The following is a 15,493-nucleotide window of genomic DNA, read 5'->3' on the forward strand; positions in this document are numbered from 1 at the left end:
TCTTTTTTTTTTTTTTTAAAGATTATTTATTTATTTATTTATTTGACAGAGAGAGATCACAAGTAGGCAGAGAGGCAGGCAGAGAGAGAGGAGGAAGCAGGCTCGTTGCTGAGCAGAGAGCCCGATGCGGGGCTCGATCCCAGGACCCTGAGATCATGACCTGAGCCGAAGGCAGCGGCTTAACCCACTGAGCCACCCAGGTGCCCCTGGTTTCACTTTTGAAAATGGATGAATTACCAGGAGCTGAGCATTTATTTTTTGTTTGTTTGTTTGTTTTTAAGATTTTTGTTTATTTATTTGACAGAAACAAGTATTTGACAAGTAGGCAGAGAGGCAGACAGAGACAGAGGAAGGAAAGCAGGCTCCCTGCTGAGCAGAGAGCCCCATGTGGGGCTTGATATCAGGAACCTAGGATCCTGACCTGAGCTGAAGGCAGAGGCTTTAACCCACTGAGCCACCTAGGCGCCCTGGAGCTGAGCATTTAAATAGTATTTTCATCTTCCTTTTAAAATTTTTGCTTTTATTTTTCACGTTCTCTCTTTTTTTTAAGGTTTTATTTATTTATTTGTCAGAGAGAGAGAGAAAACACAAGCAGGGTGAGTGGCAGGCAGAGAGAGAAGCAGGCCCCCTGCTGAGTAGGGAGCCCGGATGTGGGACTCAATCCCAGGTATCTGGTATCATGACCCAATCAGAAGGTAGACATTTAACTGACTGAGCCACCCAGCACCCAGGCATCCCCCCTTTTTTTTTTTTTTTTTTTTTTTTTTGAGCAGAAGCTAGAATCATGGAACCATAAAATTTGAGTTAGAAGTGACAGGTTTTCTTGTATCTTCAGTCTGTCTCCTAGAACTGAAGAGTAAGCTACATGAGTTTTAAATGCTAACACTTTTACAGTATTAATCATGAAGTTCATTCAGGCTGGGAGGGAAAGAAATAGGGACAGGATAAGACAGGATATCAAGGAATAGAGGATATCAAGGAATAGAGGAGGCGGCATGGAAGTTGAATTACAGAAGCGTTAAGTGGTCAGATAAGAGTAGGGGGGTGGAAAGGGAAAAATGTTCTGGGCTTATAGGAAGTTCAGGGTGACAGAGCACGATGTGTTCAAGGAACCACAAGTAGATCAGAGAGTTGTAGATCTTAGCTTAGATTGCAAAGCAAATGAGTGGTAAAAGATGAGCGGGGTAGACGGCCAAATTCTGAAAGACTCTGCACCCACAATTAAGAATTTGAAAATTGTTCTGAAGACTGTAGGGATGATTGTAGATGTTATAGAGGCAAGTTTCATCAGTGGATTCTGTTTCTTAAAAACACAAAAACAAACTTAGCTTGGAATGTGAAGAATGAATTGAAATGGGGCAATATTGGAGTCAGGGCAACTGATAGGTGGTCGCGGTATTGGTCTGGGGAGCATGCATGAGGATTTTGTAAGACAATGGCAGTGAGGATTTGGCATATCTGCTTATGCCTACAAAAGAAACCTGGTTATCCTTTGGAGTTTTCAGTAGAGAAATTTTCAGTGAGAACTCTATATACCAGAGCAGTAGTAAGTGGATAAACTCAGGAAAGAAGCTTTTATACACCAAAGGATATATATTGAAACTGTAAATTGAATTATGCCAACAATAATGCCATTTAAACTGTTAATTATGGAAAAAATAACTATTCCAAACTGTTTTACAAATGGGCCCAGTTTATTCCTCTGCTTAGAGGAGGGGGAAAAAAGAACATTTTGCTTTCACTAGTAAGTTAATTATTATTTAAGTAAATATGGTTCATTTAGATATCTTTTGAGAAATAATGAAAAACAATTTTCAAGAAGAAAAATAGCTTAAATTTTGCTTTTTTTTTTTTTCAAGATCACCACCATTTCTCATAAGAAGACATAATTTAGGTTGAAAGCCTGAAGAGAAGTTAAAATTTTAAGGAAGATGTCTGAGAGAAGAATATTATTTATTCCACATATTCAGAAAACTAGGAGATTATTAAAATGTTTCTATAAATACAGACATAATTTAACTGGAACATATTATCTGAAAGTTCAGTCTTCTTAATCTTAGTGTTTTTACGTTTTTCACTTCAGTTTCTTTTTTGCTTACCGATTTTATATCACTTACCAGGATCAGAGGCTGAGCCAGAAAAAAGTTGCGAAGGCTTTTTTTTGTTGCTGTTGTTGTTTCTATGCTATGCTGAAGCTTTTTGAGTTGAAAGCTTTCTATGTATTTATGTAATTATTTCACCAGTACAAGTACTAAGATTCCTTAATATGATTAATTCTTCAATTTAATTCTTTGGCATCAGTATTATTTTATGCCTTCAAAGAATAGACAACAAAACTCAGGTGGGAGCAAACATGACTCCTAGGATATGCCATCTGTTAGGGATGACAAAAGATCCTCTGCCCCCAAGTTTTATCAATCTCTTATAATAGCTTAAAAGAAAATGATAGTTTATGTTTGGTTTATAATTAATGTTTAGTTGTGCAACTCTTTATGCCAGTGTTTTGTGAACTGGTTGTCATCTACATATTCAGTGTTTCCTTATTAAAGCATTTAAGATATTTGATGTTGTTCAGGGCATAAAGTGTGGGGAGGTGAGTCACTTGGATGCCTGTATAGACAATGGGAATGCAGTCATTATATTTCTGCTCAGTATGAATAGTCAGAATGTTAGTGTGTAATGGTAGTGGATGTTCATAGTAATAATTGTATCATCAAGAAAACGTTAATTTGTGTTATTCTGTTTGAGGATGTACAGTGTTTAAGGAAGCAGGGAAACATTTTAGCTCAGTTGGATTTATATTTTCTTCTGTTAAACAGTGGTATTTCAGCTATGTGGAAAATTTTATTTTACTAAACATCTTAGCAGGATTTGTGATGGCTATGATTTTATTAGTCTTCTTTCTTTTTTTAAAAAAAGATTTTATTTTATTTATTTGACAGAGAGGGAGAGAGAAAGAGAGCACAAGCAGGGGGAGCAGAAGAGGGAGAAGCAAGCTCCCTGCTGAGCAGGGAGCCTGACGTGGGGCATGATCCCAGAACCCTGGGATCATGACCTGAGCCGAAGGCAGTCGCTTAACCAACTGAGTCACCCAGGTGCCCGATTTTATTATTTTTCTGAGTAATAATTTAGACCAAAATTCATCCACATTTAAATTAACTTAATATGGAAACTGGTATTAGAAGGAGCTGATTTCCACAAATTGATACACAATGACTATGGGTCCAAGTTATAGAAATAATATAGAAATAAATGTGGAAAATATTTAGAATATTAGAATAATATTCCATATTAGAAGAATAGAAGGGAACATGTAAGGAAAGAATAGTATACTTGTGGGAATTAATTTTTAAAAAGATGCTAAAAATAATAGGAATTAAGTAATTGAAAACAGAATTTGTACTACTCTGATAAATATGGAGTGCAATAATGGCCAGTTAAAATTGGTGAAGTGTACTTTGAGCAGTTCACAAATATTTTCCTTTTTTTTTTTAGCGTGAGAGAGCACATGAGCACATCTGAATGGTGGGAGGAGGCAAGAGGGGCAGAGGCAAAGGGAGAGAGAGAACCTTAAGCAGGCTCCATGTCCAGTATGGAGCCCAAAACGGGGCTAGAGCTCATGACCCTGGTATTATGAGCTTAGCTGAAATCAAGGGTTGAATGCTTAAATGATTGAGCTCCACAGGAACCCCACAAATCTTTTACTTTTATGCTTCATAATTTAAGGTCTTGAACAATGATCATTAAATAGTACCATAAGATTCTAAGAGCAAAACATTTTGGGAAAAAGCTGGTCTTGTTAAGGGAAGATAGGGTCTCGTAAAGCACCTTAAACATTAATGAATGAGTGGAGCAGAAAAATTATAGTAGTTGAGTAAGTTTATGTAGAGCACACGTAAACTAAAAGATAATGATGTGCTAATATTGAAATCATTATTGGTTATCAGTTGGAAGTGTGCTATATATATTACTTCTTGGATTGGACGTGAAAATCTAGTTTATATTTCTGTTTGATTGTTTGGCACTCATTTTTGCTTCCTCCTCTCTGGTAACTACCTAAATGTAGTAACTGATTAAATCCTGTACAGTGGAAAAAAACTTCTGGGTGGTAGGGAGTGTGATTTGGGGGCTCTTCAGTAGGCTGAATAGCAGAGATGACAGCTTTCCCTGCGCTAGATTGCACCAGGAGCTATGTGGGTTTGGGGAGAACTATGGAGAATCCACCATATATACACTTATATACACTCCTTTGACATGTATGGAGAATTCATAGGCAGTGGTTATATATAACTTGCTAGCTCAGTCCTTGTGGGTTTTCCCCCGCCGCTGGGGTAGAGTTAGGAAGTGGGATGGGGCACAGCATTGGATTAGTGCCCCCGCCAAATAAAGAAGGAACCTAAAATAGGCTTTCTCTACTCTCTTTAGAACATTCATACCTGGCAGGTAAGAACTATGTATAGCATATTGCTTTTTAGTCACAAAGTTTCACTTAGAGGTAATTTAAAATACACAAATGATAACAATTGATAGAGTTGATTGATAAATATGTAATATTTGATTCTTGTCTGAGCCAAAATATATTATTACCAGTTAAATTTTAAGTGACACTGTTTTCTATGTATTTTAAAATGAAATGTGTAAAAGTAGTTTACCTTAATTTAGAATCAAGTCAACTATGCTTAAATGACCCATTTTACCAAATTCTCAGTATGTATTAAATGCACTTGTTGAATGTATGCATTCTTTCAATATTTGTTGAACATTTACAAAGTGGCAGCCACTTTTCAGGAGCTGGGAATATATACTAGAAAACAAACAAAGCCCCTGCCTGCAGAGAGATTACATTCTAATGAGATACTTCAGTCAGAGACATGAGGAAGTATAGACACTAAGGCCTGAACAAGCTTATATTTGGGAATAGAGAGAATGAACAAGGGGGAGAGTAGAAAGAAATGAGATGAGAGGGTACAACAGAGACTGGATCATTTAGGGTCTTAAAGGCTAGGAAAGTAATTTATATTTTACAAAGTTGTTTTGTTTTTAAGGTGGGTGAGCGGTGCTTGACTGAGCCACCTAGGCACCCCTCACTGTAAGGCTTTGAGCAGGAGTGATGTGATCTAAATTATATATGAAATTATACAGAAAATATTTATATATATTTAAAAGATTAGTTGGTGGTATGGGAGAAGCAGTACAGAGGCAAAAATGGAAACTGGGACCCCACATGTTACAGTAATTCAGATGAAGATGATGATGGCTTGGACCAGGGTGCTGGATGTGAAGATGGTGAGACAGGGTTGGTTTGAGAATGTTGTTCAGAGGTAGTTCTGATAGCACTCACTGATACAGCGTGTGAGAGAAATCATGGGTGATTGATTCCTAGGATTTTGGCCAAAGTAGTTCAGTGATTGGTAGATTATGGGTTTACTGAGATACTTGAATAATGGTGTCTCTAAACCTTTTCCTCTTTTTTTTTTTTTTAAGATTTTATTTATTTATTTGACAGAGAGAGAGATCACACGTAGGCAGAGATGCAGGCAGAGAGAGAGAGAGAGAGAGAGAGAGAAGTCTCCCTCCTAAGCAGAGAGCCCGACGTGGGGCTCGATCCCAGGACCCTGAGATCATGACCTGAGCCAAAGGCAGAGGCTTCACCCACTAAGCCACCCAGGCACCCCTCCTTTTTTCTTTCTTTCTTTCTTTCTTTTTTTAATTTATTTATTTGACAGAGAGAGGGAGAGAGTAAGCACAAGCAGGGGGAATGACAGGCAGGGGAGAAGCAGGCTCAGCAAGAAGCCCAATGTGGGGACTCTATCCCAGGACCCCAGGATCACAACACAAGCTGAAGGCAGCGGCTTAACTGACTGAGCCTCTCAGGCGTCCCCAACTTCTTACCTCTTAAGTGAAGAATGATTATATCAACATTATATTAAGTATGTGAAATTGAAAAAAAAAAAAAATCACTTTTTTTTTTTTTTTTTTAATAGGCGGAGTATGTTCAGCTTGTTACTGAACTTCGAATGACAAGAGCCATTCAGCCTCAGATCAATGCTTTTTTGCAGGGCTTTCATATGTTCATTCCACCTTCTCTCATACAGCTTTTTGATGAATATGAATTGGTAAGGAAAAACATCAGTTCATTTTGGTTACAAAACAACACAAAACTCCAGTCACTATAATTCAGAAATAATTTTGGAGTACTATGGTAAATAAAAAAATGTATAATACGACATTATGGTTTGATGTTCTTGTTTAGAGATTTCTTACAAGATTTGTGATTGTGCTTCTCTTAAGCTTAATAGCCAGAGTAACAATTCCTTAGTGTGAAATGAAAACAAAAATGGAGTACATTTTCAAAGTATTTTACATGGGAGATGTTGAAGGCCAGTCTTCTCAAAAGCAATATTCATATTATAGTTAACCCTTAAGCCCTGAACAACACATGTTTGAACTGTTGTGAGTTCAAACTTAAAAGTGGATGTTTTCCAGTATAACACTGTAAATTTTCTTACTTTCTTTTTTTTAAGATTTATTTATTTGAGAGCAAGAGAGAGCATGTGTGAGTTGGGGAAGGAGCAGAGGGGGAGGGAGAAAAGAGGAGAAAAAGTCTTAAGCAGATTTCACACTGAGCATGGAGCCCAATGTGGGGTTCAGTCTCACAATCCTCAGATCATGACCTAAGCCCAAACCAAGAGCCAGACACTCAGCCAACTGAGCCACCCTAGACGCCTCTTCCTTCTGATTTAATTAATAATATTTTTCCTCCTAGTTTGCCTTGATCTAAGAATAGGATATGTGTAATTCATGTAACATACAAAATATGTTTACTGTTTATGTTATCTATAAGGCCTCTGGCCAGCAGTAAGCTATTAGTAGTTAAGTTTTGGGGGAATTCAGATGTTACATGTGGATTTTGACTGCATGGGGTCAGAGTCCGTAACACCTGCATCGTTCAAGCAAGAATCAACTGTACTTCTATAAATTTTTGGTTTGACCATATGAGGTACAAGATAGTGATACTAATTTCTTGTCATTCCGAAAAGAAGAATTAGAAGGTTTTTCTTACTGTATTTGTTTAATTTTCTCTAATTTATTATTTTACCATATATAATTCTAAATTTTCCATTTTAAATCTGTGTGGAGTCCTTACTTTGTTGGCTTCTAGTTTCTAATGTTTGTTGTGCTTTTTTAATTTCCTTGCCTTTTACTATGACCTAACAGGATTTCTAATTTTATGTGCTTTATGTTTGCATTTTCCCTCATATCCTTTTTCTCTCTTATGATTGGTAATAAATTATTTTCAACCTCTTGGGGAGTTGTCTAATGCCGTAATTAAACATAGTATTTTTTTTTTTAAGATTTTATTTGAGAAAGAGTGGGTGAGAGAGCACATGAGCAGAGGCAGAGGGAGAGGGAGAAGCAGACTCCCCACTGAGCCGGGAGCCCAATGCAGGGCTTGATCCCAGAACCCTGGGATCATGACCTGAGCCAAAGGCAGACGCTTAACTGACTGAGCCACCCAGGCGCTGCCATAGTGTTTTGAATAGAGTATAGAGTATAACTAATTTTTTATTTAAAAAAATGTAATTTGGAATAGTAAATTTTAGATGAATGGAAAAGTATCCTTTGGTTTTTATTCTTTCCCATAAAATTAGTTTTACCCAATGCTTTTCACTTTACTTTGTGAGTAAATACACTGATTTATACCTTTTAATTTTACATGTATGCCAGTATTTTTTGGTTTATCATTCATAGTATATCTTAGTATAATAGTGAATAAAATTTGCAAGTTAATTTTGAAGTCCATTGTACCTTAGTTTTATTAAATGTCAGTTTCGAGGGTTTTTTTTTTTTTTGCTCACATTTTTAGGTTTAAGATTAATGGTTTTGTTTAGTATGGACTCATCTAGTTTTTACATGGCAGTAAGTTATTTTTAGCATTTAAAAATGGAGGAGTACTTATGAACTATTATTAAACATGATTGAAATCTGACTTTTTTCTGTACCGTACATACATTAAATTGGCTTTCTGAGTTCAAAGCAGAGACTTCCACATTATCTTCTGGACCTCTGTGTAAAAAAAAAAACAAATAGCAAAATGTAAATAATTGACAAAAACTTTGCCTCCTGATTTACTGATATTGCTCAGTTTTATGAGATTTATTGGTCTATAGTGTATGTTGAGAAAAGTATATGCATCATAATGTACAATTTGATGAATTTTTACAAACTGAATACACACATAAAACCAGCACCCGGATCAAGAAACAGAGAAATCTTGTCACCCCTCATGTCCACTCCTGTTCTATTCCAGTCACTATCTCTTCATGGGGAACTTCTTCTGACCTTTTTTTCCCATTAACATTATTATTATTCTTGTTTTTACATTTATTTAAATTCAGTAAATTAACATATCATATATTATTATTATTATTTTTAAAGATTTTATTTATTTGACAGAGATCACAAGTAGACAGAGAGGCAGGCAGAGAGAGAGGAAGGGAAGCAGGCTCCCTGCTTCACAGAGAGCCCGACGTGGGGCTCGATCCCAGGACCCTGGGATCATGACCTGAGCCGAAGGCAGAGGCCCTAACCCGCTGAGCCCCCCAGGCGCCCCCATATCATATATTATTAGTTTCAGAGGTAGAACTCAGTGATTCATCAGTCTTATATTTTTTAAGATTTTATTTATTTATTTTTTAGAGAGAACCTGAGAATGGGGAGGGGCAGAGGCAGGGGGAGAGAGAGAATCTCCAGCAGACTCCCTGCTGAGCACAGAGCCCAATGTGGGGCTCCATCTCATGACCCAGAGATCTTGACCTGATCCAAAATCATCAGTCCGGTGGTTAATGGACTGAGCCACCCAGTCTTCCCCTTCTGACTTCTAAAAATACCATAGATTAAGTTTCTCATTTTTTGAACTTAATGTAAATGGAGAAGTCACCTAAATATATCTGCCTTCTTTAGCTCAGCTTTTTATGAGAATTATACATATTGTTGTAGGAAGTTGTAATTTGTTCCTTTTTATTGCATTATAGCATTTCATTGTATCAGTGTGTGTGTGTGTGTGTGTGTGTGTGTGTGTGTGTGTGTGTGTAGAGAGAGAAGAGGTCTATGCTTGATGAACATTTGGTAGATACTTTTCAGTTTTGGGTTATTTGAAGTAGTGCTGTTACAAACATTCTAATACATGTCTTTAGGAAGGTATATGTGTGCATCTTAAAATGTAATTGCTGGGACATAGGGTGTGCATTTATTCTATTGTAGTAGATAATTTGCAAATAGTTCAAGTGGTGTGTCAGTTTGTATTCCCACCAATAGGTATGAGAGTTCTGGGTATCCCATGTCTTCACTAGCACTTGATGTTTTCTTTTTCATTTTTACCATTTTTGTGGATCAGTAGTGGTGTTTCATTTACCTAATGACTAATGAGGTTAAGTGTGTTTATATGTTCATTGGCCACTTACACTCTGGCGCCAGGTGGCTCAGTGGGTTAAGCATCTGCCTTCAGCTCAGGTCATGATCTCAGGGTCCTGGGATCAAGTCCTGCATTGGGCTCCCTGCTCAGCGGCAAGCCTGATTTTCCCTTTCCCTCTGTCTGCTGCTCCCCTTGCTTGTGCTTTCTTTCTCTCTCTCTGTCAAATAAATAAAATCTTTAAAAAAAATAAAGTGTTTACTCAAGTAATTTGTCCATTTTTCTATTGTGTTTTCTGTTTTGTTTTGTTTGTTTTTTTTGTTACTGATTTATAGGATTCTTTATAGGAGTGTTTGTTATCTATATTGTGAATATCTTCTATTCTGGTACCTTTAAGTGAATAAAAGTATTTAGTTTTAAAACAGTTCACTTTATCACTGTTTTTTCCTTTTTTTAATGAATGGATCTTTTTTGTCTCCTTTAAGAACCTGTTTCTTATTCCAAGGTCATGAAAGTGTTTCCCCATGTTTTCTTCTAAAGGCTTTCTTTATTCCTTTATCTTTCATATTTTGGTCTGCTGCTGTTAAATTTTCAGTTGTGGTTTGTATTGGAAGTTAGGTCAGGATTCCTCATCTGTCTTAGACTCTGGCTTTACTATGTTGAGCTGATTGAGACAGAGGGATTATTTGGAAAGAGCAGTGTTGTCAGCATGATCCTGATATATGCAGTGATGAAAATTAATATTAAAAATGTGGTATTTGCCAGGCACTTTATATTTATTAACTTTAAAAATTTTTACAATAGACCTCTGATATAAGTATTATTATTCTCATTTTACAGAGGAGGAAAACTAATCCAAAGAAGGTACAGAAATTCCTCCTGTTCATAGAGTATGTGTTAGAGCCAGACTGGGAACCCATGTTCTGTGCTCTAGACCTGGTCTGTCTTCATCAGTATTGCCAGACTGTCTCTCAGAGGCATAAGTTATAAATGGGACTTGGTTTTAGAATGACTTTGTCTTTCATAGGAAAAGGAGTATGCTACATTGGGATAGGAGACTTTTTTTTTAAAAGTTGGCACAGAAATCTAAGCTAGATGTGCATCTGGAATTAACACATTGAACCATATGAATACTAGATAAGCTAATGGCTATGAATATTTGCATGGCTCAATTGCTGGCCATTCGTGTGAGATATATATGTTATACCCATTTCCAGCAGACTAAATTCATTTATTTTGTCATGTTTTTAAAAAACAATAAATTATTGATTGGGACTTGAAATCTTCCCGCTGTATATTCTTTTTATTGTGGAATTCCCATTTCATCAACTTGTTTTTACTCAGTGTAATTTTTTTTTTTTTTTTTTTTTTTGCCTAGGTGTTACATGGGATAATAAAGATCTTCCTCTTCACAAAAGTTGTAATAATATATTCATGAAGTGCTTTAAATTTCTTGAGAGAATATAGTCCAGTCATTTTTACTTATAATTATTAATAATGGAAGCATACTTAATATTATTAAAAGCTTATCTTTAGAAGGGAAGAGGATTAAACTCTCATGGCTTGTAAGAAGTGTATAAAATTCGTCCCTACTCACTTTTGGCAGATCTGTATCAGTGTCTTGCCAATTTCCCCAGATGGCTCAGATGGAAACTTTAACGAAGGAGCTATTACAGAGGTGTGGCAGTGGTAAGAATAACAAAAAACGAAATCTTGCCATTTGCAAGGAGGTGGATGGACCTAGAGGGTATTATGCTAGGTGAAATAAGTCAATCAGAGAAAGACAATTATCATATGATCTCACTGATACGAGCAATTTGAAAAGACAGGATCATAGGGGAAGGGAGGGAAAAATGAAATGAGGGAGACAAACCGTAAGAGACTCTTAATCTCAGGAAACAAACTGAGGGTTGCTGGAGGGGAGGAGGGTAGGTGGAGGGATGGGATGGCTGGATGATGGACATTGGGGAGGGGATGTACTATGGTGAGTGCTGTGAATCGTGTAAGACTGATGAATCAGACCTGTAACCCCTGAAACAAATAATACATTATATGTTTAAAAAATTAAAAAAAAGAATAACAAGAGTATGGTGAGGCATCCAGAGACTAGCAACAGTGGAAAGCTTTATCATTCCTAGAATTGAAGAAACAGGTGGAGGAATTACAGTAGTCCCCCCTTATGAAGAGGGAATCTGTTCCAACACCCGCAGTAGATGCCTGAAACCATGGATAGTACTGAATCTTGTATATTTATGTTTTCTTTTAAATATACATACCTAGGGTAAAGTTTAATTTAAAATTTAGATACAGTAAGAGATTAACTACTACTAATAATATTTATAACAATAATAATTATAACAGTATACTCTAATAAAAGTTATATGAAGTGGTCTCTGAAAATATCTTACTGCGTGGTAATCGCCCTTGTTCTTTTGATGATGTCAGATAAAATGTCTGTGATGAGATGAAGTGAGGGGAATGACGTAGGTATCATGAACTTAGCATTAGGCTGCTATTGACTTTCTGACAGTATGTCAGAAAGCAGATTACCTGCTTCTGGACCACAGTTGACTGCAGTAACTGAGACCACAGAAAGGGAGATTGTGGGTGAGAGTGGGGGGCTATTACAAGGACCCTGGGAGAGCCTGAAGTACCAATGAGAGGCAGCCTGATAGAAGCTATAGTTGAGGATACATGGCTCCTACAAAGTTGTGCTGAAGCAAAGTGGGAGCAAAAAATATCCTCACCTCCAGAATCCTGCCTGTTTCGCAGTGATGGAGCCCAGCCTAAAGCTGATAGGCAATAGAGCCAGTCTGCAAGAATTGGTCTCCTGGGGCCCAGAAGAGTGCAAAGAACGGTGGGGAATATATCTGGATTGTTAAAATGGAGACTAATCAGAATATCCATCTAGTAAAAGTATTTTATAATACTGTGGAAAGGAAGACTAAAATACACCCTAGACCAGCAGTTTTTGGTTTTAGGACACCCTTACAACAAAAGTTTTTGTTTATGTGGGTTTTATTAATTGATGTTTACTGTATTTGAAATTAAAAGATATAAAATATTTTCTTAATGTAGAAATAACAATCCATTACATATTAATATAAATAACATTTAAAAATTGAAATTGCATTTTTCAGAATTAAGCTAAAAATAGCTTAAAGTGAGAAGAGTGGCATGTTTTACATTTTTGTAGGTTTTTTTAATACCTAGCTAATAGAAGACAATTAGGTTCTCATATCTGCTTCTGTATATAATCAGTTGTAATATGTTGTTTGCTTGAACTAAATGAAGAAGATCCAGCCTCAGATAGGTTGGAAAGGGGAGAAACTTTTAGACTCTGAGTAGATCTTAGAAACCCCAAGAGTTGTCAGATCCCACCTCTTATTAGTCTTCATTAATTTTCTTCTGAGCACACTTCGGTACTAATCAGTTGTTATAGGAGACATGATTTTGAAGCACACTGTATCTATGTCTGTGACAACAAACTCTGCTGATCTGGCTTGTCAGTATTTGGTTAAGTGTAGTATAGTCATTGCCTTATCTGACTGTATAAACACATCCAGTTGTGACATATGGGCTCATTGAGCCATCTGGACAAGCTCTTTCCATGTTCAGTTTTCTCTTGGAAAACAATATTTTTTACATTCTTAATTTCATATTTGTTTATTTGATTACTATTTTGTTTGATGACCTTCACATAAAAAAGGTGACTACCAAAAATCATTAGGAAATTATATTTTTTTTCTCACACTGGGAAATGTTGGATCCTTTAGAGGATCCAAAACATTCCAAAATAGAATTCTTCCAAGGCCTGAATAGAACTCTATTTTTTTAAAAATAGTGACTATTTTTATTATATTACCTCTTTTTATTATATTACTCCTTTTTCCTAGTGACTAGAGTTTCTTGATGATCTTTTCTTTTGTTTAACCCAGGACTTATTCAGGTCTTTGTTGTCACATTCATGTTGAGCATATAATTTAGAATTTAACAAGTTCATACATTAACATAAACATAAACCCAAAATAATAACATTCAAAAAAATGTTGCAGATGTAAACTTGTGTGTATGTGTTTATGTATTTGTCTCTTATGTTTTAATGAAGTTGTACGAATGTGGAGATATTTCCACATCTCAGCAATATTTGAGATTATCAGTATGAAGAGTTCTCTCCCATGTAGTACTTGTTATTGATGACATGCAGAAACTGTCAAAAAAATAAATCAGTTTTACATGGGATTAGTTTCTAATTAAGGCAAATTTACTATTTAAATGTAATAACTTTTTTTTCCCAATGAAGATTAATGAAATACTTTTCTTCTTCCCAAAGGAGCTACTGCTTTCTGGCATGCCAGAAATTGATGTGAGTGATTGGATAAGAAATACAGAATACACAAGTGGCTATGAAAGAGAGGATCCAGTTATTCAGGTAAAATCTCTCTAGAGCTCAGAATGAAGTTAAGTTTGCCATTTAATTTTATAAGCTTTTCAGCACTATTGGATGAAAACCTACATTAATTAACAAAGTAAAAATTTTCCCTAAACTCTTCTCTTGGGAATATTGCATATGAAAGCTTTGTATGAAAGCATTTTTGATAAATGAGTTTTATAGAATAAAATATGCTTTATGAATATTACATATTTCTCAGGTATTAAGAATTCTTCAATTACTCTGAAATGTGAGTTAAGTTTTTTTATTGTTGTTAGTGGTTCTGGGAAGTTGTGGAAGACATTACTCCAGAGGAGAGAGTTCTTCTCTTGCAGTTTGTTACTGGCAGGTAAGAAGTGTTTTTATGCTAATGTGGAAAGAATTTAATGTGTTGCAGTTTTGGTGGCCTAACCAACCAAAATGCATTATTCCTTTGAATTGTCAGTTTCTACTTCCCTTTCCATTTTTTTAGGTATTAAACAAAGATTTATTTAGCTGTTAAGGATAAAATATGGTAGTGCTCAGTAAATGTTTATTTAATGTATACAGTGTATAAAAAAATAAACTGTTCCAGTCAGGATAATCAGCATATATACTGTATTTTATAATTTGGTAATCTTTTCATTCTGTCGTTAAGTCAGTGGTAGTGCCAAATTCTTAATATTTGTCTGTTGTTGGACAACATACACACACATACACACGACACATATAATATCCATACTCAACAGTTTTTCTCCAGTTCTTGCCAATTTTTTTGAAGATTTTATTCCACAAACTGGGGAGGGGCAGAGGGAGTGGAAAAGAATCCCAAGCATACTCTGTGTTGAGTGCAGAGCCTGACATGGGACTTGATCCCACAACCCTGACTGAGATCATGACCTGAGCAGAAACAAAGAGTCAGAAGCTTAACAACTAAGCCACCCAAGCATCCCTCTTAAACAGATTTTAGTCTCAAGATTCATGGCCTAAAAAATAATTTGTGATAGCACAAATATCTTTGAAAAGCCTACTTTTGGACTGATTAAATATAGATACTGTAAAATGATGATTTTAACCTCCTTTAAGTTACATTAATGAAAGATGTTTAAAAAAATCTGATTTTCATTCTTGGCATCTTAGAATTTTATTTGTGCCCTCCACTTTATGGAAATATAGTTCATTTGATCCATCATAAATGTACATGGTTCTTCTAGGAAAGTTGGAGCACACATAAAATTAGAACAAATAATGAACACCATTCCCTGCCAGCAATAACTACTGTAAACAATTTGGTGTATTTACTTCTCTATTTTTTTCTATCTTAAAAACATAATTGTGGATGTATATCTCTATAAAATATATATGTTCTTTAAAGTCCAGTATTTCCTTATTTCTAGTAATCTGTAACCATTATAGAAAATTTGGAGGGACACCTGGGTGGCTTGGTGGGTTAAAGCCTCTGCCTTCGGCTCAGGTCATGATCCCAGTGTCCTAGGATTGAGCCCCGCATCGGGCTCTCTGCTTAGCAGGGAGCCTGCTTCCTCCTCTCTCTCTGCCTGCTTCACTACCTACTTGTGATCTCCGTCTGTCAAATAAATAAATAAAATCTTAAAAAAAAAAAAAAAAAAGAAAGAAAAAATTTGGAAAATGAAGAATATAGATAGAAGACA

General features: G+C 35.9%; 1 protein-coding gene across 5 annotated transcripts in view; it reads left to right on the forward strand.

Annotated features, from left to right (window-relative positions):
- The window catches only part of LOC111158320 (HECT domain and ankyrin repeat containing E3 ubiquitin protein ligase 1), a 117,515-nt gene that overhangs the window by 93,888 nt on the left and 8,134 nt on the right, over positions 1-15,493 (forward strand). For all 5 annotated transcript variants that reach the window (XM_022520295.1, XM_022520296.1, XM_022520298.1 and 2 more), the window contains 3 exons: positions 5,985-6,116; positions 13,746-13,844; positions 14,123-14,193. In XM_022520295.1, the coding sequence (XP_022376003.1) occupies positions 5,985-6,116; positions 13,746-13,844; positions 14,123-14,193 (302 nt within the window). The remainder of the gene's footprint in view (positions 1-5,984; positions 6,117-13,745; positions 13,845-14,122; positions 14,194-15,493) is intronic.

This window comes from Enhydra lutris, unplaced genomic scaffold (assembly GCF_002288905.1).
Source record: "Enhydra lutris kenyoni isolate GAN:26980312 unplaced genomic scaffold, ASM228890v2 scaffoldscaffold58, whole genome shotgun sequence".
In the NCBI taxonomy this organism is placed as follows: Eukaryota; Metazoa; Chordata; class Mammalia; order Carnivora; family Mustelidae; genus Enhydra; species Enhydra lutris.